Source organism: Phyllobates terribilis, unplaced genomic scaffold (genome assembly GCF_046119375.1).
Source record: "Phyllobates terribilis strain yellow unplaced genomic scaffold, ASM4611937v1 Scaffold_4__5_contigs__length_816908805, whole genome shotgun sequence".
Classification (NCBI taxonomy): domain Eukaryota; kingdom Metazoa; phylum Chordata; class Amphibia; order Anura; family Dendrobatidae; genus Phyllobates; species Phyllobates terribilis.
Genome location: NW_027362764.1, coordinates 496988653 through 497011682, shown reverse-complemented (window position 1 = coordinate 497011682; position 23030 = coordinate 496988653). Strand labels below are relative to the sequence as shown.

Here is a 23030-nt window from a genome sequence, read left to right as displayed (position 1 = left end):
ACATAGATACACGAACATGAAAAGTGGATGTGTGAATGAAGCTCAAGTCAATAAAGGGTTACAAGCAGCAGGCATTATATAGGCATTATATATATAATTATTATTCTGTTAGTATCAAACATTCTTGTTCAATGCATGTTACTGACTAAAAGGTTTGTGCTGCCATGTGCACTTAATGGGAGCCCCTCCATACTGGCCATGCCTTTACATGTAGGGGCTGCAGTGAGGTCCCATGGGAGCCCCTCCATACTGGCCATATCCTTACATGTATGGGCTGCAGTGAGATCCCTGGGAGCCCTTCCATACTGGCTATGCCCTTACATGTATGGGCTGCAGTGAGGTCCCTGGGAGCCCTTCCATACTGGCCATACCCTTACATGTATGGGCTGCAGTGGGGTTCCCTGGGAGCCCCTCCATACTGGCCATACCCTTACATGTATTGGTTGCAGTGAGGTCCCCTGACAGCCCCTCCATATTGGCCATGCTCTTACATATATGGGCTGCAGTGGGGTCCCCTGACAGCCCCTCCATACTGGCCATACCCTTTCATGTATGGGCTGCAGTGAGGTCCCTGGGAGCCCCTCCATACTGGCCATGCCCTTACATGTATGGGCTCCAGCGAGGTCCCTGGGAGCCCCTCCATACTGGCCATATCCTTACATGTATGGGCTGCAGTGAGGTCCCCTGTGAGCCCCTCCATACTGGCCATGCCCTTACATGTATTGGTTGCAGTGAGGTCTCATGGGAGCCCCTCCATACTGGCCATGCCCTTACATGTGTGGGTTGCAGTGAGGTCCCCTGGGAGCTCCTCCATACTGGCCATGCCCTTACATGTATTGGTTGCAGTGGGGTCCCCTGGGAGCCCCTCCATACTGGCCATGCCCTTACATGTGTGGGTTGCAGTGAGGTCCTCTGGGAGCTCCTCCATACTGGCCATGCCCTTACATGTATTGGTTGCAGTGGGGTCCCCTCCATACTGGCCATGCCCTTACATGTATTGGTTGCAGTGAGGTCTCCTGTGAGCCCCTCCCTACTGGCCATGTCCTTACATGTGTGGGTTGCAGTGAGGTCCCCTGGGAGCCCCTCCATACTGGCCATGCCCTTACATGTATTGGTTGCAGTGGGGTCCCCTGGGAGCCCCTCCATACTGGCCATGCCTTTACATGTATGGGCTGCAGTGAGATACCCTGGGAGCCCCTCCATACTGGCCATACCCTTACATGTATGGGCTGCAGTGGGGTTCCCTGGGAGCCCCTCCATACTGGCCATGCCCTTACATGTATTGGTTGCAGTGAGGTCCCTGGAAGCCCCTCTATACTGGTCATACCCTTACATGTATTGGTTGCAGTGAGGTCCCTGGGAGCCCCTCTATACTGGTCATACCCTTACATGTATTGGTTGCAGTGAGGTCCCCTGACAGCCCCCCCATATTGGCCATGCCCTTACATATATGGGCTACAGTGGGGTCCCCTGACAGCCCCTCCATACTGGCCATACCCTTTCATGTATGGGCTGCAGTGAGGTCCCTAGGAGCCCTCAGCCACTGGCGGGTGTCGCCCGGGAGAGGGCGTTGCAGGCGAGCCCAGGCCGTAGGTGACAGCAGCTGTCTCCGCCCTCTCCCTGCCGCACAGCAATGAAGAGGAGAAGCCTGCGATCATGGCAGGAGGCAGCCCGGCATGCTGTGTGTCACAAGCTGAGGCGCTGGCACTGCCCGCAGGCTGCTCTCTGCCCTCTCCGCTGTCCCTGGGTGAGAAGAGGCGAGGCAGGCCGGCTGTGTGCAGGATACCGGCATGAGCAGGACATGGGGGAGAGAGCTTGGCCCCTGCAGCCTGCGAGGTGAGGAGGGCACCCAGTAGGCATCCCTGCTCCTCCAGGACTGGGCATCCTGCGCCTGTAACCTCTGCTGCTTCCTGCTGCCCCTTGCCATTGTGTGACCACCATGCTGCCCGGGGTCGGGGTGTTCGGCACCAGCCTGACGTCCAGGGTGATCATCCCTTTACTAAAAGACGAGGGGTTTTCGGTGAAGGCTTTATGGGGCAGGACGCAGGAGGAGGCCGAGGAGCTCGCCAAGGAGATGAGTGTGCCCTTCTATACCAACCGCATCGACGACGTCTTACTGCACCAAGACGTGGACCTGGTGTGCATCAACCTGCCTCCTCCCCTCACTAAGCAGATCGCGGTCAAGACCTTAGGTGAGTGCCACATAATGCCCATCAACGAGTCTGCCTGTGCCCACAGGGCAGGATGTGCCCACAGCAGTGGTGCCTGCAGCCTGGAACCTGATGGGCATCCTGCTAGGCATGTGGGCCTGCCATAAACATGCCCAGCATTTACCTGCCATTAGATTGGCCTTAGTATTATGTAAATGGCACTGGGAATCATTTAGGGGAGATTTGTATCTTCTTTAGACTTGCATCAGTGTTGGGTTCATTTATGGCATATGCGGCAAACTCTGGCCCGTGGGCTAAATCTGGCCTGTAGGGTGGTTTTATTTGGCCCTCGACACCAGAACTGCAAACCCTATGTGGGGCCCATTATTCTGTATGGAGGACTATGTGGGGCTCATTATTCTGTATGGAGGACTATGTGGGGCCTATTATTCTGTATGGAGGACTATGTGGGGCCCATTATTCTGTATGGAGGACTATGTGGGGCCATTATTCTGTATGGAGGACTATGTGGGGCCCATTATTCTGTATGGAGGACTATGTGGGGCCCATTATTCTGTATGGAGGACTATGTGGGGCCCATTATTCTGTATGGAGGACTATGTGGGGCCCATTATTCTGTATGGAGGTCTATGTGGGGCCATTATTCTGTAATGGAGGACTATGTGGGGCCCATTATTCTGTATGGAGGACTATGTGGGGCCCATTATTCTGTATGGAGGACTATGTGGGGCCCATTATGCTGTATGGAACACTATGTGGGGCTCATTATTCTGTATGGAGGACTATGTGGGGCCCATTATACTGTATGGAGGACTATGTGGGACCCATTATTCTGTATGTAGGACTATGTGGGGCCCATTATTCTGTATGAAGGACTTTCTGGGGCCCATTATTCTGTATGGAGGACTATGTGGGGCCCATTATTCTGTATGGAGGACTATGTGGGGCCCATTATTCTGTATGTAGGACTATGTGGGGCCCATTATTCTGTATGAAGGACTTTCTGGGGCCCATTATTCTGTATGGAGGACTATGTGGGGCCCATTATTCTGTATGGAGGACTATGTGGGGCCCATTATTCTGTATGGAGGACTATGTGGGGCCCATTATTCTGTATGGAGGACTATGGGACCCATTATTCTGTATGTAGGACTATGTGGGGCCCATTATTCTGTATGGAGGACTATGTGGGGCCCATTATTCTGTATGGAGGACTATGTGGGGCCCATTATTCTGTATGGAGGACTATGTGGGGCCCATTATTCTGTATGGAGGACTATGGGACCCATTATTCTGTATGTAGGACAATGTGGGGCCCATTATTCTGTATGGAGGACTCTCTGGGGACCATTATTCTGTATGTAGGACTATTTGGGGCCCATTATTCTGTATGGAGGACTTTCTGGGGCCCATTATTCTGTATGGAGGACTATGTGGGGCCTATTATTCTGTATGGAGGACTATGTGGGGCCCATTATTCTGTATGGAGGACTATGTGGGGCCATTATACTGTTTACTGGTTGGCCGACTACTTTGTCCAAGTTTTTCATTTTGGTCCTCTGTATGTTTGAGTGGTTTATGGGAAGAGTTAAGGTAAAGCCATCAAAGTATCTGCCAGACCTCTGCAGCTATAAGATTCAGGGTCTGGAACAGTTCCTGGCACGTGTAGGGATGACACTTGTCACATGGCAGGCAATGACAGCAGCGAGCATAGTCCGCAGTGTAAGGAGCTTGTATCCTCAGACTAGACACAATACTGCTTTGGATGGATGTGTATATAACCATTGTGTTTTGTGGTTTATTCTTTGTAAATAAGAGATGATCAATACATGTGTGGGGCTCTCGTCACCTCATCATACAGCTCATGTTTTTACATAGGAAACTATTTGCATGACAGCTGTTCACACATGCATGGGGTCCGATATGCAGAATAGAATGGACGTCATATCTGGAATTTTGGGTCCCATGAGCCTATATGTGTATGAGGGACATCTTGTAAGATGAAGTGAAGCAAATGACCCCCATTCACACCTGTGATACGAACCATCATAAGAATCCCCAATTTTAGTGAAATAAAAAACATCTGCACTTTTACAGTATACCATTGCCCATAGATCTTGGTTTTCAATCCAGTGGTCACTGATGAGGAACACAGTAAGAAAATGCTTTCCGCATACCTTCAGATTCACAAGACAATGGAAAAGACTTTGTAGTATAATCATTTTTTAAAATCACTGTATTAGGCAATATGCAGCATATACCAGTCCGAGTCTGTGCTGCGAATTGTACTTCATTAAATAACGTCCCTCTCTGTCTGCAGGATGTAGCCTAGTCATAGGCGTCACACAGCATAGACCTCTGCCAGTCCGGGCTGCAGGAAAAGACTTTACCAGGACTTTGCAATTTATGGCCTATACTTAGATAAGTCTTCAATATCAGATCGGTGGGTGTTCGCTACCTGCCACCCCCAAAACTCATCTGTTAGCCTCTTCTTCAGTGTCTGGAAATCTACCGAGTTTGAAGAGCACAGCTCTAGTGATTAGTCTTGGGTAGTGGCGCTTAGCTCCCATTAAAGTCAATGGGAATTGAGCTGCAGCAGAGAAGAGCCGCTGCACAGAGTATGGAGGTGTGGTGTGCCCGCTCTACACTGTGCTGGAGCTCCAGACAGCTGAGCAGTGGTGGCGTTGGGTGTTGGACTCCCACCGATCTAATACTGATGACCTATGGTAATAATAGGCCACCAATATCAATGTCCCCGACAGCCCCACTGACATCAAAATTCCTGAATTCAATAGTTTAAACACAATTATAATGCAAAATCCTGCCCTATTATCGCTCTCCTTATGAAAATAGATGTATACTTTAAGATGGCGATACACCTTCAATAGTTGTCGGCTGAATGTTTGTTTGTCCATCAGCTTCTCCTTCCATCTCCCCTGTAGACATTTATGTATTTGGCCGAGCGTGCATGTGATTCCCATGGGGGAGGAGGACATGCCGCTGCCAGACTCTTTCAGTCCTTCTTACCAACATAATCTGCCAAAGAAATGTTGGTCAAACAAATGAGGTGGTCTGTCGATTCTGCATGTTCAGGGTAGGGCTCTTTCACATAGCTTTTTTTCCTATGTTCAGTGGCCCCATTGGGCTTATGTCCGAGCCCCTTGCAAATTCGGGCGTATGCGCCCATGGGGCCATTGACTGTAATGATGCATTATATTGGATTATTGGAGGTGGACATTAAGACATAGTAGTCTACGTTTAGCTGTCTACTTCCAATAGGCGTATACGGCATCATTATAGTCAATGGCCCCATCGGCGCATATGCTTGACTCACGTTTTGCAGGGGGAGGGGTTCGGATGTAAGCCCTAATGAGGCCACTGAACGTTGGAAAAAATGCTATGTGAAAGAGTCCTAGCTTAATAATGTGTATGGCTATCATTTAGGCCAGATGTACATGTCTGGGTATTTCAGTAGTTTGACCAAATATGGCCCTTTCTGCGCTGTCTGAGCACTACATGTAAGAATCTCGTTATTCAAGTAGTGGAAGAATCTCTTTATGAATGTCAGTAATGTAAATACGCCACGTATCAGCAGCTCATACATTACCACACGTTACACTTTGTAATCTATTCTGAGGAGAGTTAGCATTGTAGCAATGACCTGACATTTGTTAAGCATCTTAATTGTCATTTCTATGTTACATGTAACACTTGTGTTGTGCAGCCCACTATTCTCCATGGCAAAAGATTTAATGAAAACCATCCCAAATAAATCTTCTCTTGTAGTAGAAATAGTAGTACTAGTGGTAGTAGTAGTGGTGGTAGTACTAGTGGTGGTAGTAGTAGTGGTAATAGTAGTGGTAGTAATAGTACTAGTGGTAGTAGTAATGCTAGTAGTAGTAGTGGTGGTAGTACTAGTGGTATTAGTAGTAATAGTAATGCTAGTAGTAGTAGTGGTAGTAGTAATGCTAGTAGTAGTAGTGGTGGTAGAACTAGTGGTATTAGTGGTAGTAGTAATGGTAATAGTAGTAGTGGTAATAGTAGTAGTACTAGTGGTGGTAGTAGTAGTGGGGGTAGTAGTGGTAGTAGTAGTGATAATAATAGGAGTAGTGGTTGTAGTATTGGTATTAATGGTAGTATTAGCGGTATTAGTGGTAGTAGTGATAATAGTAGTAGTGATAGTAGTAGTTGTGGTGGTATTAGTGGTAGTAGTAGTGGTAGTAGTAGTGTTGGTAGTATTAGTGGTGGTAGTGGTAGAAAAGGTTGTTTTCATGAGTCATAAAATCACTCTTATTATTCAGTCCTATATTCTTCACCAATGTGGTGCCATGCAGGTGTAATTTGGGAAGCCCAGGCATGCAGTAAGGATGCTTTGAATGTTTCCATTGGTCCCATATCTTGCCCAGTGAGATCTTTTTCAAGGCTCTTTACATAATTAACTTTTTTTTCTGAAATATCTGTTAATCTCGGTTATATGTGTCAAGGTGAATTGATAACATAAGTCTTGTCGCTGTGCTGAATTCATCTTATTACAGATCCAAAACTCAGGGCTGTGGAGTTGGAGACGGTGTCTATTTTGGTGGAGTCGGTATAAAATGGACAGACTCCAACTCCTAAAATATATAATACATTGGGTACAATAGTTCAATGCAGTTTGTGGGGAATATTTTTTCATAAGAATTTGGGAAAGTTATGAAATGTCCTATAAATGTCTGTCCTATTCCTGATCTAAGGGTCTAGACTTTTAGCTGAGATGAATCTGTGCTACAGTAAATTTATCACTTAACCATGAGCCATGTATGAGGGAGTCGTGGAGTCAGAGTCATGGAAATTGAGGAGTCGGAGGTTTAGCTTACCGACTCCACAGCCCTGCCAAAACTGACTGACGCCATTGACTGCTCTTATTTCAAGAAACATGTCATAATGATGATCTTTAAAATTAGACATTGTATAGGAATTTGTATTGTTGGTGTGGAAGTCTCATGGCGACTTTATTTCTGTTATAATAAACCTTGTATCATGACACATGCTCATAAGGGAAAAAATCTATAGTTCCTCATGCGTTAGACGTAGTAATGAATACACATTCATGCCACCTCCCCTTCAGAAAGCTTATACGCGAAACGTGCGTCGGGACAGCGTGGTGGGCTCATTTTATCTTCCCTCATCATGGGTAAGCAACACTATCTTTAATCACTTTACTCCACTTGACCTATTTGGGTTCTGTAATGCTACATGGTTGGCTTATACTGTTTCAATGGGTGTTGTTTTGCTGAGTATTGCATAGTATTTTGGATTTTGATGCTCCCCATTTTTTTCCTCCTTGATAGACTCATACGTATATAATGGTAATTTTTATAATACATATACAGTACAGACCAAAAGTTTGGACACACCTTCTCATTTAAACATTTTTCTGTATTTTTATGACTTTGAAAATTGTACATTCACACTGAAGGCATCAAAACTATGAATTAACACATGTGGAATTATATACTTAACAAAAAAGTGTGAAACAACTGAAAATATGTCTTATATTCTAGGTTCTTCAAAGTAGCCACCTTTTGCTTTGATGACTGCTTTGCACACTCTTGGCATTCTCTTGATGAGCTTCAAGAGGTAGTCACCTGAAATGGTTTTCACTTCACAGGTGTGCCCTGTCAGGTTTAATAAGTGGGATTTCTTGACTTATAAATGGGGTTGGGACCATCAGTTGTGTTGTGCAGAAGTCTGGTGGATACACAGCTGATAGTCCTACTGAATAGACAGTTAGAATTTGTATTATGGCAAGAAAAAAGCAGCTAAGTAAAGAAAAACGAGTGGCCATCATTACTTTAAGAAATGAAGGTCAGTCAGTCTGAAAAATTGGGCAAACTTTGAAAGTGTCCCCAAGTGCAGTTGCAAAAATCATCAAGCGCTACAAAGAAACTGGCTCACATGAGGACCGCCCCAGGAAAGGAAGACCAAGAGTCACCTCTGCTTCTGAGGATAAGTTTATCCGAGTCACCAGCCTCAGAAGTCGCAGGTTAACATCAGCTCAGATTAGAGACCATGTCAATGCCACACAGAGTTCTAGCAGCAGACACATCTCTACAGCAACTGTTAAGAAGAGACTTTGTGCAGCAGGCCTTCATGGTAAAATAGCTGCTAGGAAACCAGTGCTAAGGACAGGCAACAAGCAGAAGAGACTTGTTTGGGTTAAAGAACACAAGGAATGGACATTAGACCAGTGGAAATCTGTGCTTTGGTCTGATGAGTCCAAATTTGAGATCTTTGGTTCCAACCATCGTGTCTTTGTGCGACGCAGAAAAGGTGAACGGATGGACTCTACATGCCTGGTTCCCACCGTGAAGCATGGAGGAGGAGGTGTGATGGTGTGGGGGTCCTTTGCTGGTGACACTGTTAGGGATTTATTCAAAATTGAAGGCATACTGACCCAGCATGGCTACCACAGCATCTTGCAGCAGCATGCTATTCAATCCGGTTTGCGTTTAGTTGGACCATCATTTATTTTTCAACAGGACAATGACCCCAAACACACTTCCAGGCTGTGTAAGGGCTATTTGACCAAGAAGGAGAGTGATGGGGTGCTACGCCAGATGACCTGGCCTCCAGTCACCAGACCTGAACCCAATCGAGATGGTTTGGGGTGAGCTGGACCGCAGAGTAAAGGCAAAAGGGCCAACAAGTGCTAAGCATCTCTGGGAACTCCTTAAAGATTGTTGGAAGACCATTTCCGGTGACTACCTCTTGAAGCTCATCAAGAGAATGCCAAGAGTGTGCAAATGAGTCATCAAAGCAAAAGGTGGCTACTTTGAAGAACCTAGAATATAAGACATATTTTCAGTTGTTTCACACTTTTTTGTTAAGTATATAATTCCACATGTGTTAATTCATAGTTTTGATGCCTTCAGTGTGAATGTACAATTTTCATAGTCATCAAAATACAGAAAAATCTTTAAATGAGAAGGTGTGTCCAAACTTTTGGTCTGTACTGTATATTTGTTCAATAAACTATATTTCAACTCTATTGGTGGTTATGGCTACTCTGTTGGTCATTTTTGTAGTAGAGATTGTTTGGAGTGCTCCACCTTCTGTGTATGTTTAGTCTTTGCGATATATTCATTTAGGGGGGACGCTGTACTCTTGTTCCTGACCTAGACACTGATTATGTGCTCTATGAATGTTTCAATATTAATAAAGGAATTTATCTTCAAATAATCCGAAAGACATCACCGGATATTATAAATCCCTTATAGAAAATATAAAGTTAAGTGCCCAATGCATAAGGTTTATATCATACTCCAAAAATACCCATACAAGATTCCCAGTCTGTTATGTCTCTTCAAAGAATATCGGACCAGTGAACTTGTCACCTAATGCAAATAATACTCATGTGTCACCATAGGCCCCTTGACACGTTTCGCATCCTGCTTCATCAGAAGGCGTTTGTGTGACGCTCACAGCCCTCACCCTGGGAAGTGGGGTTACTCAGAGCCGGGTCAGATGTTGGGGGGGGGTTGCAGTCGTGGCCCGGACCCGGTCCGTGCCCAGGGCGGTCACATAAAAGATTTAATGGGCTTTCAGGGTTGAGTGGTAATTTTCCGACTACGCCACCTACGGTTTCCGGTGATGGACACCAGCGCTGTCTCAGTCCACTGAGGCCGGTGTTACGGACAGCTAAGATGGGACGGCTCCCCGCAGGCCTCAGGGCAGTGTGAGGAAGGATGGTGGGTGCAGTGCCACGCAGTAAATAACAGGCTGAAGCGGGGTGTGAAGTCATCCAGGGTTTTTACTAACATTCAGATGAACTTTAGCCGCAAAGCTTCCCTCTGCTCCTCGCTGTGTACTGCGGCCACCAGGAAGGGGGTCCAGCACTTTCCAGATAGATCAGGAGCACCTGTCGAGACCCTTCTGGTGTGTGTGTTCCTCTCCTAGGTGAGTTCTCCCACTAAGTCTCCACTTGACTGTTTGCGTGGTTAGAACTAGGTATAAGGCCGGGTCCCACTGGATGAACGCAGGTAGAGAGGTACAGGTGGCGTATGCCGCTCCGTCCGTATCCCTCCTGGGATCCACTAAGCCTCCGGGCTTTTCTGACAGAGACGTGAAGTAACAGAGTCAGATATCGAGGGCCGGTCACCCCTATTGCAGCAGGAATCCCCCTGCTAGGCCAGAGTAAGAAATACAGGTGGCGTGTGCCGCTCCGTCCGTATCCCCCTGGGATCCTTTTGCCTGTGGAGCTTGTCTCCTCTACTCCCCTCCAGGCCTTCTTAGGTAGGGACCTTGACCGGGTAGAGGCAGTGATTAACTCTGACCCGCTCCTCGTCTCAAGGCCAGAGAACGAGGACCGTGTATCTTCAGTCGGATGAGGCCTGTAGGTGAACTCTGGTGGGTGCCCACAATCAGAGATGGAGACCACTATCACTGATGAAGATCACAATCAAAGACCTTGAACTTAAGATGGCTGTTGGTTTTATATGTTGCTATAAGTGCTTCCTGTAAGTGTGTCCTCCACCCACTACATGGTTCCCCCTATCTTTGGTTCCCCCCCATCTCCTATATCCCGGGCTGGGGCAGCACCCTGGTGCATTTAGGCCCCCTACAGGACAGGAGTGGTGTAGTGTTGAATGGTGAAGTAGGGTCCTGAGAAGTGCTCCATCCTTACCTGGAAGAGGAGATACCACACCTCGAGCTGAGGTGCAGTACCCCTGTGGTGACTGAACCCTCAGGAGCGCCACATTTGCTCATCCAATAAAAACCCAGATACCTTAATATGCACCTAAACCGCTAGCGCCGCAATCCCGCGGCCCTGGAAGATTCAGGCTCAGCGTCCAGAGATGCAACGAAGCGTCAAAAGGGAGCGCGCCATCATATCACCACTGGGATGCGTTGCCCAGCAGACCCGGCCGCTGGTCTTGAAATGCAAGCGTCCTGCTTAGGAGTCACCCTGGTACTTTCCCGAGGGGAGGAGCTGGACTTACTTTCGTTTATATACATACACCAGATACCATAGAACCGAAGGAGTCACAGAACATCCCACATGCAGCTATACTATGAGAGATGAGGATGAATTAAATCTGAGTGACCAGAATAGGAAGGAAAAACAAAACTTTAATTTGCCATCATATGAAAAAATTAATAAATACTGTACCTAATAGCGAAACACTATTATGTGTAATACAAATGTAAGTGCATAGTAATTCCAAGTGTTTTATGCAAATGAAATTAGCCTAATGTGTCCAGACAATGAATTGCTGTATTCTGCTGATGGATTTGTAGGTTAATGATACTTGAATTTGCTGAATCTTTAGGCGTTGAAATGGGAATATTCCTTACTCTATTCAAAATACAGCATATATAATCGTTGCAGCTTATATGATACTCTAATACAGGGCTGTGGAGTCGGCAGTAATGAGGCAGTGAGATAAATCTGTGCTGCACTTTATGTACATGCTCAGTAGTGAGGCAGTGAGATGAATCTGTGCTGCACTTTATGTACATGCTCAGTAGTGAGGCAGTGAGATGAATCTGTGCTCCACTTTATGTACATGCTCAGTAGTGAGGCAGTGAGATGAATCTGTGCTGCACTTTATGTACATGCTCAGTAGTGAGGCAGTGAGATGAATCTGTGCTGCACTTTATGTACATGCTCAGTAGTGAGGCAGTGAGATGAATCTGTGCTGCACTTTATGTACATGCTCAGTAGTGAGGCAGTGAGATGAATCTGTGCTGCACTTTATGTACATGCTCAGTAGTGAGGCAGTGAGATGAATCTGTGCTGCACTTTATGTACATGCTCAATAGTGAGGCAGTGAGATGAATCTGTGCTGCACTTTATGTAAATGCTCAGTAGTGAAGCAGTGAGATGAATCTGTGCTGCACTTTATGTACACGCTCAGTAGTGAGGCAGTGAGATGAATCTGTGCTGCTCTTTATGCACACGCTTAGTAGTGAGGCAGTGAGATGAATCTGTGCTGCACTTTATGTACATGCTCAGTAGTAAGGCAGTGAGATGAATCTGTGCTGCACTTTATGTACATGCTCAGTAGTGAGGCAGTGAGATGAATCTGTGCTGCACTTTATGTACATTCTCAGTAGTGAGGCAATGAGATGAATCTGTGCTGCACTTTATGTACACTCTTAGTAGTGAGGCAGTGAGATGAAGCACTTTATGTACACGCTTAGTAGTGAGGCAGTGAGATGAATCTGTGCTGCACTTTATGTACATGCTCAGTAGTGAGGCAGTGAGATGAATCTATGCTCCACTTTATGTACATGCTCAGTAGTGAGGCAGTGAGATGAATCTGTGCTGCACTTTATGTACATACTCAGTAGTGAGGCAGTGAGATGAATCTGTGTTGCACTTTATGTACATGCTTAGTAGTGAGGCATTGAGATGAATCTGTGCTGCACTTTATGTACACGCTCAGTAGTGAGGCAGTGAGATGAATCTGTGCTGCACTTTATGTACATACTCAGTAGTGAGGCAATGAGATGAATCTGTACTGCACTTTATGTACACGCTCAGTAGTGAGGCAGTGAGATGAATCTGTGATCCACTTTATGTACATGCTCAGTTGTGAGGCAGTGAGATGAATCTGTGCTCCACTTTATGTACATGCTCAGTAGTGAGGCAGTGAGATGAATCTGTGCTGCACTTTATGTTCATTCTCAGTAGTGAGGCAGTGAGATGAATCTGTGCTGCACTTTATGTACATGCTCAGTAGTGAGGCAGTGAGATGAATCTGTGCTGCACTTTATGTACATGCTCAGTAGTGAGGCAGTGAGATGAATCTGTGCTGCACTTTATGTACATGCTCAGTAGTGAGCCAGTGAGATGAATCTGTGCTGCACTTTATGTACATGCTCAGTAGTGAGGCAGTGAGATGAATCTGTGCTACACTTTATGTACATGCTCAGTAGTGAGATGAATCTGTGCTGCACTTTATGTACACGCTCAGTAGTGAGGCAGTGAGATGAATCTGTGCTGCACTTTATGTACATGCTCAGTAGTGAGGCAGTGAGATGAATCTGTACTGCACTTTATGTACATTCTCAGTAGTGAGGCAGTGAGATGAATCTGTGCTGCACTTTATGTACACGCTTAGTAGTGAGGCAGTGAGATGAAGCACTTTATGTACACGCTTAGTAGTGAGGCAGTGAGATGAATCTGTGCTGCACTTTATGTACATGCTCAGTAGTGAGGCAGTGAGATGAATCTATGCTCCACTTTATGTACATGCTCAGTAGTGAGGCAGTGAGATGAATCTGTGCTGCACTTTATGTACATGCTCAGTAGTGAGGCAGTGAGATGAATCTGCTGCACTTTATGTACACGCTCAGTAGTGAGGCAGTGAGATGAATCTGTGCTGCTCTTTATGTACACGCTTAGTAGTGAGGCAGTGAGATGAATCTGTGCTGCACTTTATGTACATGCTCAGTAGTAAGGCAGTGAGATGAATCTGTGCTGCACTTTATGTACATGCTCAGTAGTGAGGCAGTGAGATGAATCTGTGCTGCACTTTATGTACATGCTCAGTAGTGAGGCAGTGAGATGAATCTGTGCTGCATTTATGTACATGCTCAGTAGTGAGGCAGTGAGATGAATCTGTGCTGCACTTTATGTACATTCTCAGTAGTGAGGCAGTGAGATGAATCTGTGCTGCACTTTATGTACACGCTTAGTAGTGAGGCAGTGAGATGAAGCACTTTATGTACATGCTCAGTAGTGAGGCAGTGAGATGAATCTGTGCTGCACTTTATGTACATGCTCAGTAGTGAGGCAGTGAGATGAATCTATGCTCCACTTTATGTACATGCTCAATAGTGAGGCAGTGAGATGAATCTGTGCTGCACTTTATGTACATACTCAGTAGTGAGGCAGTGAGATGAATCTGTGCTGCACTTTATGTACACTCTTAGTAGTGAGGCAATGAGATGAATCTGTGCTGCACTTTATGTACATACTCAGTAGTGAGGCAATGAGATGAATCTGTGCTGCACTTTATGTACACGCTCAGTAGTGAGGCAGTGAGATGAATCTGTTATCCACTTTATGTACACGCTCAGTAGTGAGGCAGTGAGATGAATCTGTGCTGCACTTTATGTACACGCTCAGTAGTGAGGCAGTGAGATGAATCTGTGCTGCACTTTATGTACATGCTCAGTAGTGAGGCAGTGAGATAAATCTGTGCTCCACTTTATGTACATGCTCAGTAGTGAGGCAGTGAGATGAATCTGTGCTGCACTTTATGTACATACTCAGTAGTAAGGCAGTGAGATGAATCTGTGCTGCACTTTATGTACATGCTCAGTAGTGAGGCAGTGAGATGAATCTGTGCTGCACTTTATGTACATGCTCAATAGTGAGGCAGTGAGATGAATCTGTGCTGCACTTTATGTACATGCTCAGTAGTGAGGCAGTGAGATGAATCTGTGCTACACTTTATGTACATGCTCAGTAGTGAGGCAGTGAGATGAATCTGTGCTGCACTCTATTTACATGCTCAGTAGTGAGGCAGTGAGATGAATCTGTGCTGCACTTTATGTACATTCTCAGTAGTGAGGCAGTGAGATGAATCTGTGCTCCACTTTATGTACATGCTCAGTAGTGAGGCAGTGAGATGAATCTGTGCTCCACTTTATGTACATGCTCAGTAGTGAGGCAGTGAGATGAATCTGTGCTCCACTTTATGTACATGCTCAGTAGTGAGGCAGTGAGATGAATCTGTGCTACACTTTATGTAAATGCTCAGTAGTGAGGCAGTGAGATGAATCTGTGCAGCACTTTATGTACATGCTCAGTAGCGAGGCAGTGAGATGAATCTGTGCTGCACTTTATGTACACGCTCAGTAGTGAGGCAGTGAGATGAATCTGTGCTGCACTTTATGTACATGCTTAGTAGTGAGGCAGTGAGATGAATCTGTGCTGCACTTTATGTACATGCTCAGTAGAGAGGCAGTGAGATGAATCTGTGCTGCTCTTTATGTACATGCTCAGTAGTGAGATGAATCTGTGCTGCACTTTATGTACATGCTCAGTAGTGAGGCAGTGAGATGAATCTGTGCTGCACTTTATGTACACGCTCAGTAGTGAGGCAGTGAGATGAATCTGTGCTGCACTTTATGTACATGCTCAGTAGTGAGGCAGTGAGATGAATCTGTGCTGCACTTTATGTACACGCTCAGTAGTGAGGCAGTGAGATGAATCTGTGCTGCACTTTATGTACATGCTCAGCAGTGAGGCAGTGAGATGAATCTGTGCTGCACTTTATGTACATGCTCAGTAGTGAGGCAGTGAGATGAATCTGTGCTGCACTTTATGTACATGCTCAGAAGTGAGGCATTGAGATGAATCTGTGCTGCACTTTATGTACACGCTCAGTAGTGAGGCAGTGAGATGAATCTGTGCTGCACTTTATGTACACGCTCAGTAGTGAGGCAGTGAGATGAATCTGCTCCACTTTATGTACATGCTCAGTAGTGAGATGAATCTGTGCTGCACTTTATGTACATGCTCAGTAGTGAGGCAGTGAGATGAATCTGTGCTGCACTTTATGTACACGCTCAGTAGTGAGGCAGTGAGATGAATCTGCTCCACTTTATGTACATGCTCAGTAGTAAGGCAGTGAGATGAATCTGTGCTGCACTTTATGTACACGCTCAGTATTCAGGCAGTGAGATGAATCTGTGCTGCACTTTATGTACACGCTCAGTAGTGAGGCAGTGAGATGAATCTGCTCCACTTTATGTACATGCTCAGTAGTGAGGCAGTGAGATGAATCTGTGCTGCACTTTATGTACATGCTCAGTAGTGAGGCAGTGAGATGAATCTGTGCTGCACTTTATGTACACGCTCAGTAGTGAGGCAGTGAGATGAATCTGTGCTGCACTTTATGTACATGCTCAGCAGTGAGGCAGTGAGATGAATCTGTGCTGCACTTTATGTACATGCTCAGTAGTGAGGCAGTGAGATGAATCTGTGCTGCACTTTATGTACATGCTCAGAAGTGAGGCATTGAGATGAATCTGTGCTGCACTTTATGTACACGCTCAGTAGTGAGGCAGTGAGATGAATCTGTGCTGCACTTTATGTACACGCTCAGTAGTGAGGCAGTGAGATGAATCTGCTCCACTTTATGTACATGCTCAGTAGTGAGATGAATCTGTGCTGCACTTTATGTACATGCTCAGTAGTGAGGCAGTGAGATGAATCTGTGCTGCACTTTATGTACACGCTCAGTAGTGAGGCAGTGAGATGAATCTGCTCCACTTTATGTACATGCTCAGTAGTAAGGCAGTGAGATGAATCTGTGCTGCACTTTATGTACACGCTCAGTATTCAGGCAGTGAGATGAATCTGTGCTGCACTTTATGTACACGCTCAGTAGTGAGGCAGTGAGATGAATCTGCTCCACTTTATGTACATGCTCAGTAGTGAGGCAGTGAGATGAATCTGTGCTGCACTTTATGTACATGCTCAGTAGTGAGGCAGTGAGATGAATCTGTGCTGCACTTTATGTACACGCTCAGTAGTGAGGCAGTGAGATGAATCTGTGCTGCACTTTATGTACATGCTCAGTAGTGAGGCAGTGAGATGAATCTGTGCTGCACTTTATGTACACGCTCAGTAGTGAGGCAGTGAGATGAATCTGTGCTGCACTTTATGTACATTCTCAGTAGTGAGGCAGTGAGATGAATCTGTGCTGCACTTTATGTACATGCTCAGTAGTGAGGCAGTGAGATGAATCTGTGCTGCACTTTATGTACACGCTCAGTAGTGAGATGAATCTGTGCAGCACTTTATGTACACGCTCAGTAGTGAGGCAGTGAGATGAATCTGTGCAGCACTTTATGTACACGCTCAGTAGTGAAGCAGTGCTGTGGAGTCCAAGTCGTGGAGTTGGAGTCGGAAGTAAGGGAAATTGAGGAGTCTGAGTCGGTGGTTTGGCTTACCGACTCAGCAGCCCTGCTCTAATATATTAGTGATCCCATACAGTGAGACCATATTGTATATTATGCACCATTTTCTCTTAGTGATACGTGTTAGTTGTGTGTACACTGTGAAATCCGTCCTTGTTCTGCTCACCTTTATTACCCCATGTATAATTATTTTCATAGATGTGGAGAACCCAGGATTTAGGCTGTGTGCCCACGATGCATTTTTTAAGCGTTTCCGCAGCGGCAAACGCTTGGTAGAAGGTCTGCCGTGTCCCCCAATGATAATCCACGTGTTGTGCACATGCTGCGGAAATTTCCGCTGCGGATTATCATTGCGGAAAAAAACGCAGCACTACCAATTATTTTGCAGAGGCGCTGCGTTTTCTCCGCCATTGACTTGCATTGGAACGCATGGATTACGCATCACTGCATCTGTACATGCGGATTCCATGCGTTTCAATGTGCTGATGGTACTCGGGTCTCGAGGAGAAGAAACTCTCCTCCGGACCCGGGTACCATAGTACCTGTAAAAAAAAGAATAAAATATACATTATACTTACCTCCTGTTGGCCCCCGGTGTGCTTGTCTTCGCTTGCCAGCAGATCGCGGTGGACTGAAGGACCTGCGCTGACGTCATTTAGTCATGTGACGGGTCATGCGACCGCTGATGTCGGCAGGTCCTTTCAGTGTACCGCGAGCTGCCGGCAAGCAGACACAAGCACACCGGGGGTCATCAGAAGGTAAGTATATATTTATTTTTTATTTTTTACCATTCTTTACGGTCACTATATAAATCCATGACGGAGCGAAGCAAGACTCCGGGGGCCATCGGAAGGTAAGTATAGATTTATTTTTTTATCTTTAAACATTCTCTTGGTCACACTATATATGCCGTTTGCATGGATTTATATCGTGTGACCAAGTTGACAAGCACTTTCCAAGTGATGCTAAAATCTCTTGGAAAGCGCTTGTCAACCCGCATGCGGAAATGCATGTGAAGAACGCTTCACATCCACATGTCCCTGGCAGGAAAAACGCATGTACAATCCACATATACAATCCGCATGTACAATCCACATGCTTTTTTTCTGCCAGGGAGATGCAGAAACGCTCAGGAAAAATCCGGAGTATTTCTGCATCGTGGGCACATAGCCTAATCCTTGGCTTGTGGCCATACACATGGCAGGTAGCGGGATTGTGTGAGATCTAGTCTTCAGCCACCAGAAATTCCAGCTTTTCCACATTGCTTAGAGGTGATGGTGACTTGTGACCTTGCTCGGTTAGTCTGTAGGTGAAAGAACTGTTTACTTTTGTCGGGTACTTTTTTCAGGTTATTTGTCTTTGGTCAGGCAATCGATAACGATATGAAGCATTTGCAGGTTCATATGAAAAAGACGGGTGATGGTTTCCCCAAAGATTTGTATCCACTTGTGTTTTTTTTTCTTATTCTGAGAGGAAAAGCAGGAAGTTTGATACAGAGGAAATTCTTTCTTTTTGGAGGTAGATCTTCCTATAAGAACTTTTGAAAGTTTCCTGTAAAATTGACCTAATGGTGAATGTTACTACTGTTTTCTAAAACACATTTTTTGAATATAAGTTTTACAAAGCGGAAAGAAACTTTTACACTACAATGATCTGTGATGTAGAAAGTACTGTGGGGATGTAAACCATCTATTTATCAGGAGGGCTCATCTGGCTCTATGTCATATGGTTCTCCTATATACATTGTAAAAGGGGAAGCAGCTAAGCCGAATAGTAGAGACGTGTAACACCCAGGGCTGAAAATTTGTTGTAGAAATTGCAGTTATAAAATACTTTCACATTGAAGTGAGTCATAGCAATAAAGCCTTAAAAGGAAGCATTGTGTATGGAGCGTCCAGAACAGGCCAGATACGGGCATATCTGTGTATATAGATATCTAGGTAGAGCGGAGATCAGACACTCAGCTATTAAGACCCTATAAATATTATGCAAGTAATTTTATTTCATTTTTATGGAATAACTTTTGAAAACCCCCTCAAATATTTTAGTCTGTTTGCTAAAAAAAAAAATAAAGAATGACTACGCTGAGGGTACTGTGTAATTGTGTAGAGAAACAACACCTAGAAGAACCTTACAATCCACATGACTGGAGGACAAGTTCTTCTACATAGCAATACACTTTACTGGCGATATCGCAGTACCCTGGGCTGCGCTTGCGGGAATGAAGAATCCTCGATGGTGTAATATAAAGATTTTAATACACCAACGCGTTTCGGCACCTTTTTCAAATATTTGGGGTTTTTTTACCTTGAAAAAAGCATCAGTACCCAACTACCCCACATAGTTGCAGTATTGCCCTATTGTGCGCTTTTGTCCCAACCAGACCTCAACAAATGATATGTCTCTTATTGAAGGTGTTTTTAAATCAATACCAGAATAATTCACGGCCATATGAGCAGCAGCATTGATATAAAACCATGGGAGATTTCTTGCAGGTGGTGTGGAATATCTGCATAGTAAACTGTGTGTGACCATAGTCTTATTCTGTTCCCTCTGTGTTGCTGGTAGATATCTATGGACATTCTTGAACCTGTGCTGTTCCTTCTTCTTCATTCCACATCACTCTCTCTGGAGTGATCCTTACTGCATTCCATAAGAAATCAATAATTAAAGGGGTTTGTCGGGTTTAGAATGACAAGTCTGCAGTCATTCTTTGTGACTGCAGACTTGTGAATCCTCCCAGCGCTCGCCCTAGTTGGGTTCTGGCCGGGAGTTTGCATATCGGGTACTTGACCACTGTTCCCAGCAAATCCTTACAATGTACAATGCGAGCGCTGGAAGGATTCACAAGTCTGCAGTCACACAGAGTGACTGCAGACTTGTCATTCTACACCGCACAACCTCTTTAATATTATGTCACCTTTACAAACAATTTCTATTGGAACGTGGCTGTGTTTTTAATATGTTTGTGTGATGTATTGTATGTAGGTTTAGCTTTCTACCTCTCTTTCTATTACCATTTGCCAATTGAACCATTACTTTTAGGGTCCCCCACAGAATGCAACTTGTCGATTATTGCTCCATATTGGCCGCCATTGGTTTGGTTCTGGATCATGCTGCATTAATCAGTCTTCTTCCAGCATGGTTCACCTTCTTAAGAAAGTAGCTCCGTTCAATAAACCATACAAAGATGTGAATTGTCCATCGATGTGTATTTCTAGTACAGGCCATTCCTCCCTGTCTGCCTAGTTCATGTATGATAACCCTGGGGTGACCTTGTGGTAATTCCATTTTCATTGACGAAATTCTCGTGAAACTGAGAGTAAAGCTTGTACTTATGTTCTGTTCAGTGCCTGTAACCAAATCACAAGATTTGTCAGCTCTGCTTCCAGCCATGGATGTTTGCAGTATGACTAAAGGACCCGTCAGATGACTTATTGACGTTCTTCATCATCAGTATCATCTGATGATGTTTGGGAGAAAAGTATGAAGTATTGTCCCCAGTCTAATTTCACCACGTAGATTTGTTCAGATCCTCAGTGGTACAATGCATAGAAATGGGACATGGCTGTAGTGTTTTTAATGTGAAATTGCATGAAATTGTGTTGTTTTTTTTTAGTGCGAATACATAAAACTTACATAGATTTAACTTGTTCATGGGTTATTCTAATTTCAACACAAAATACTCATTTACTTAGTAATGTAAAATGACGCGGCTTTCTGATATACTTTGTGTGTGAATTCTTTTCTGTTGCCAAGATTTCACCTTCTTGGCACTGGATCGAGAAGCCTTGCTGTTTACAGCGTTTCTGGAGGATAAGATTTCTGCCCTGCTGACGTGGGGATCTTGTGACCAGTCTGCATCTATGTGAGCGGCACATCACCAGGACGGATTTTCATCCCCTGGAAGTAATGTTCCCCTTTAGACCTCAGTCCAGAGCCTCTCACCAAGCCAAATCAGATCTCATACTTTGCACTGACGAGGGGCAATAGCCCGAATCACCATTTCTGCAAATTGGGACTCTGATTTGGCTTTTATCCCAAGTCATATTGCAAGACTTGTTAAAGGGTCAATAGTGACTTATAGGATCACTGCTTCTAATAGGTGGCATTATAGAGTTCTAGTCCTCTTCCTGTCTGAAGAGGCAATTTGCATATTTAATTTCCCAGAGGAGCATGGCACGCCGAATAAGCCTCCTTACACTGGCATGCCAGAGCCGATATGTCACTCTCCACAAGGAGAAACGTTACCCCTTAGACCTCAGTCGAGAGACTCTCACCTAGTCAAATTAGTTCTCATACTTTGCACTGATGAGGTGCAATAGCCCGAAACATCTTGTCTGCAAATTGGGATTCTGATTTGGCTATTATCCTCATATTGCAAGACTCGTTAAAGGGTTGATAGTGTCTTATAGGATTGCTGCTTCCAATAGGTGGCGCTATAGAGTTCTAGTCCTCTTCCTCTCTGAAGAGGCAGTTTGCATCCTGTGGTAATAAATCATGAAGGTGTCTCATTTTTATGCTTATATGCAGAGATGTGGAAAACTGTGAAACATGGATGGACAAAGTAATGGAAAGTTGTAAATCTCATAATATACTTAATAAGCTCTTTACAGTTCATTCTCTGATTTTGGGCAGTTTTCCCATAGTTAAACAGCTGATACATGCTGCAGAATCCACGGGCAGCATGTATCAGGCACTGGCTGTGTGATCCTAGCCCGGTGTGCTGGTCTCTGAAATGCTGCGACGTTTCAGAGAAAAACATGCTTTCAAATTCGCCAGGACCCCATCTGTCCGACTAGTCTCCTGTGCAGCTCTGTCCGGTGGTTGTAAAGTGTGTTTTTCTCTGAAAGACTGCATGCCTACTATGCGTTTTTCAAGCGTTTTCAGCAGCGAAAACGCTTAAAAAACGCTTGGTAATACATGCCCCATGGTCCCCAATGATAATCCACATGTGCTGTGCACATGCTGTGGAAATTTCCATAGTACCTGTAGTTAAAAAAGAATTAAAATAAAAAACAACATTATACTAACCTTCTGATGGCCCCCGATCTCCTGTGTGTCCTGGTTCCCCGGCGGCTCGTGGTGGTGTAAAAGGACCTTCCATGATGTCATTTAGTCATGTGACAGGTCACCCGACCGCCGACGTCAGCCGTCGCGTGACCTGTCACATGACTAAATGACGTCATGGAATGTCCTTTTGCACCATCGCGAACCGCCGGGGAGCCAGGGCGCATCGCTGAGAAGACCGGGGGCCATCGGAAGGTAAGTATAATGTTGTTTTTTTTATTTTTTTTTACCATTTTTATTCTTTTTTTAACTATTAACTTGGTCACACTTTATAAATCCATGCCGGTTGCATGGATTTATATAGTGTGACCAAGTTGTCAAGCACTTTTCCAAGTGATGCTAAAATCGATTGGAAAAGCACTTGATAACCCGCATGCAGAAATGCATGCAAAAACGCTTGACAAACTCTTCTACCTGGCGGGAAAAACGCATGTAAAATCCGCATGCGTTTTTCCTGCCAGGGAGATGCAGAAAAAATCCGGAGCATTTCTGCATCGTGGGCACTTAGCCTAACACTGCAGTGATTGAGAGTGAAATATATTTATGTGATCATACAGCCAGCGCCTGATACATACTGCCTATGGATCAGGCGCATATATCAGCTGACAGGTCCCGATTAAAGTAACAGTTTGGTGTGACAGACACCTCATTGGGATCAGTGTCATGGATTTAGGCGATTCTACAACACCAGCTTTATTTTGGTGACTACCAGTACCAAAATGAAACATGCCGGAGTCTCCAATACTGTGCTGACACCTGTATAGTGTAAGTGGACAGAGCAGCTCGCACGGTTAGTGATGGTCCTACATACCCCCCATTCAGAAGCAAAAGAGGAGATGTTGGGTGGGCCTGATATGCTGCTTCATC

General features: G+C 45.1%; 1 protein-coding gene across 1 annotated transcript in view; it reads left to right on the top strand.

Annotated features, from left to right (window-relative positions):
• Positions 1-1590: 1590 nt before the first annotated feature.
• Positions 1591-23030, top strand: part of GFOD1 (Gfo/Idh/MocA-like oxidoreductase domain containing 1) — a 73178-nt gene continuing 51738 nt past the window's right edge. Inside the window, exon 1 of the mRNA XM_073678787.1 lies at positions 1591-2192. Coding sequence (XP_073534888.1) covers positions 1940-2192 — 253 coding nt within the window. The 5' untranslated portion in view covers positions 1591-1939. The remainder of the gene's footprint in view (positions 2193-23030) is intronic.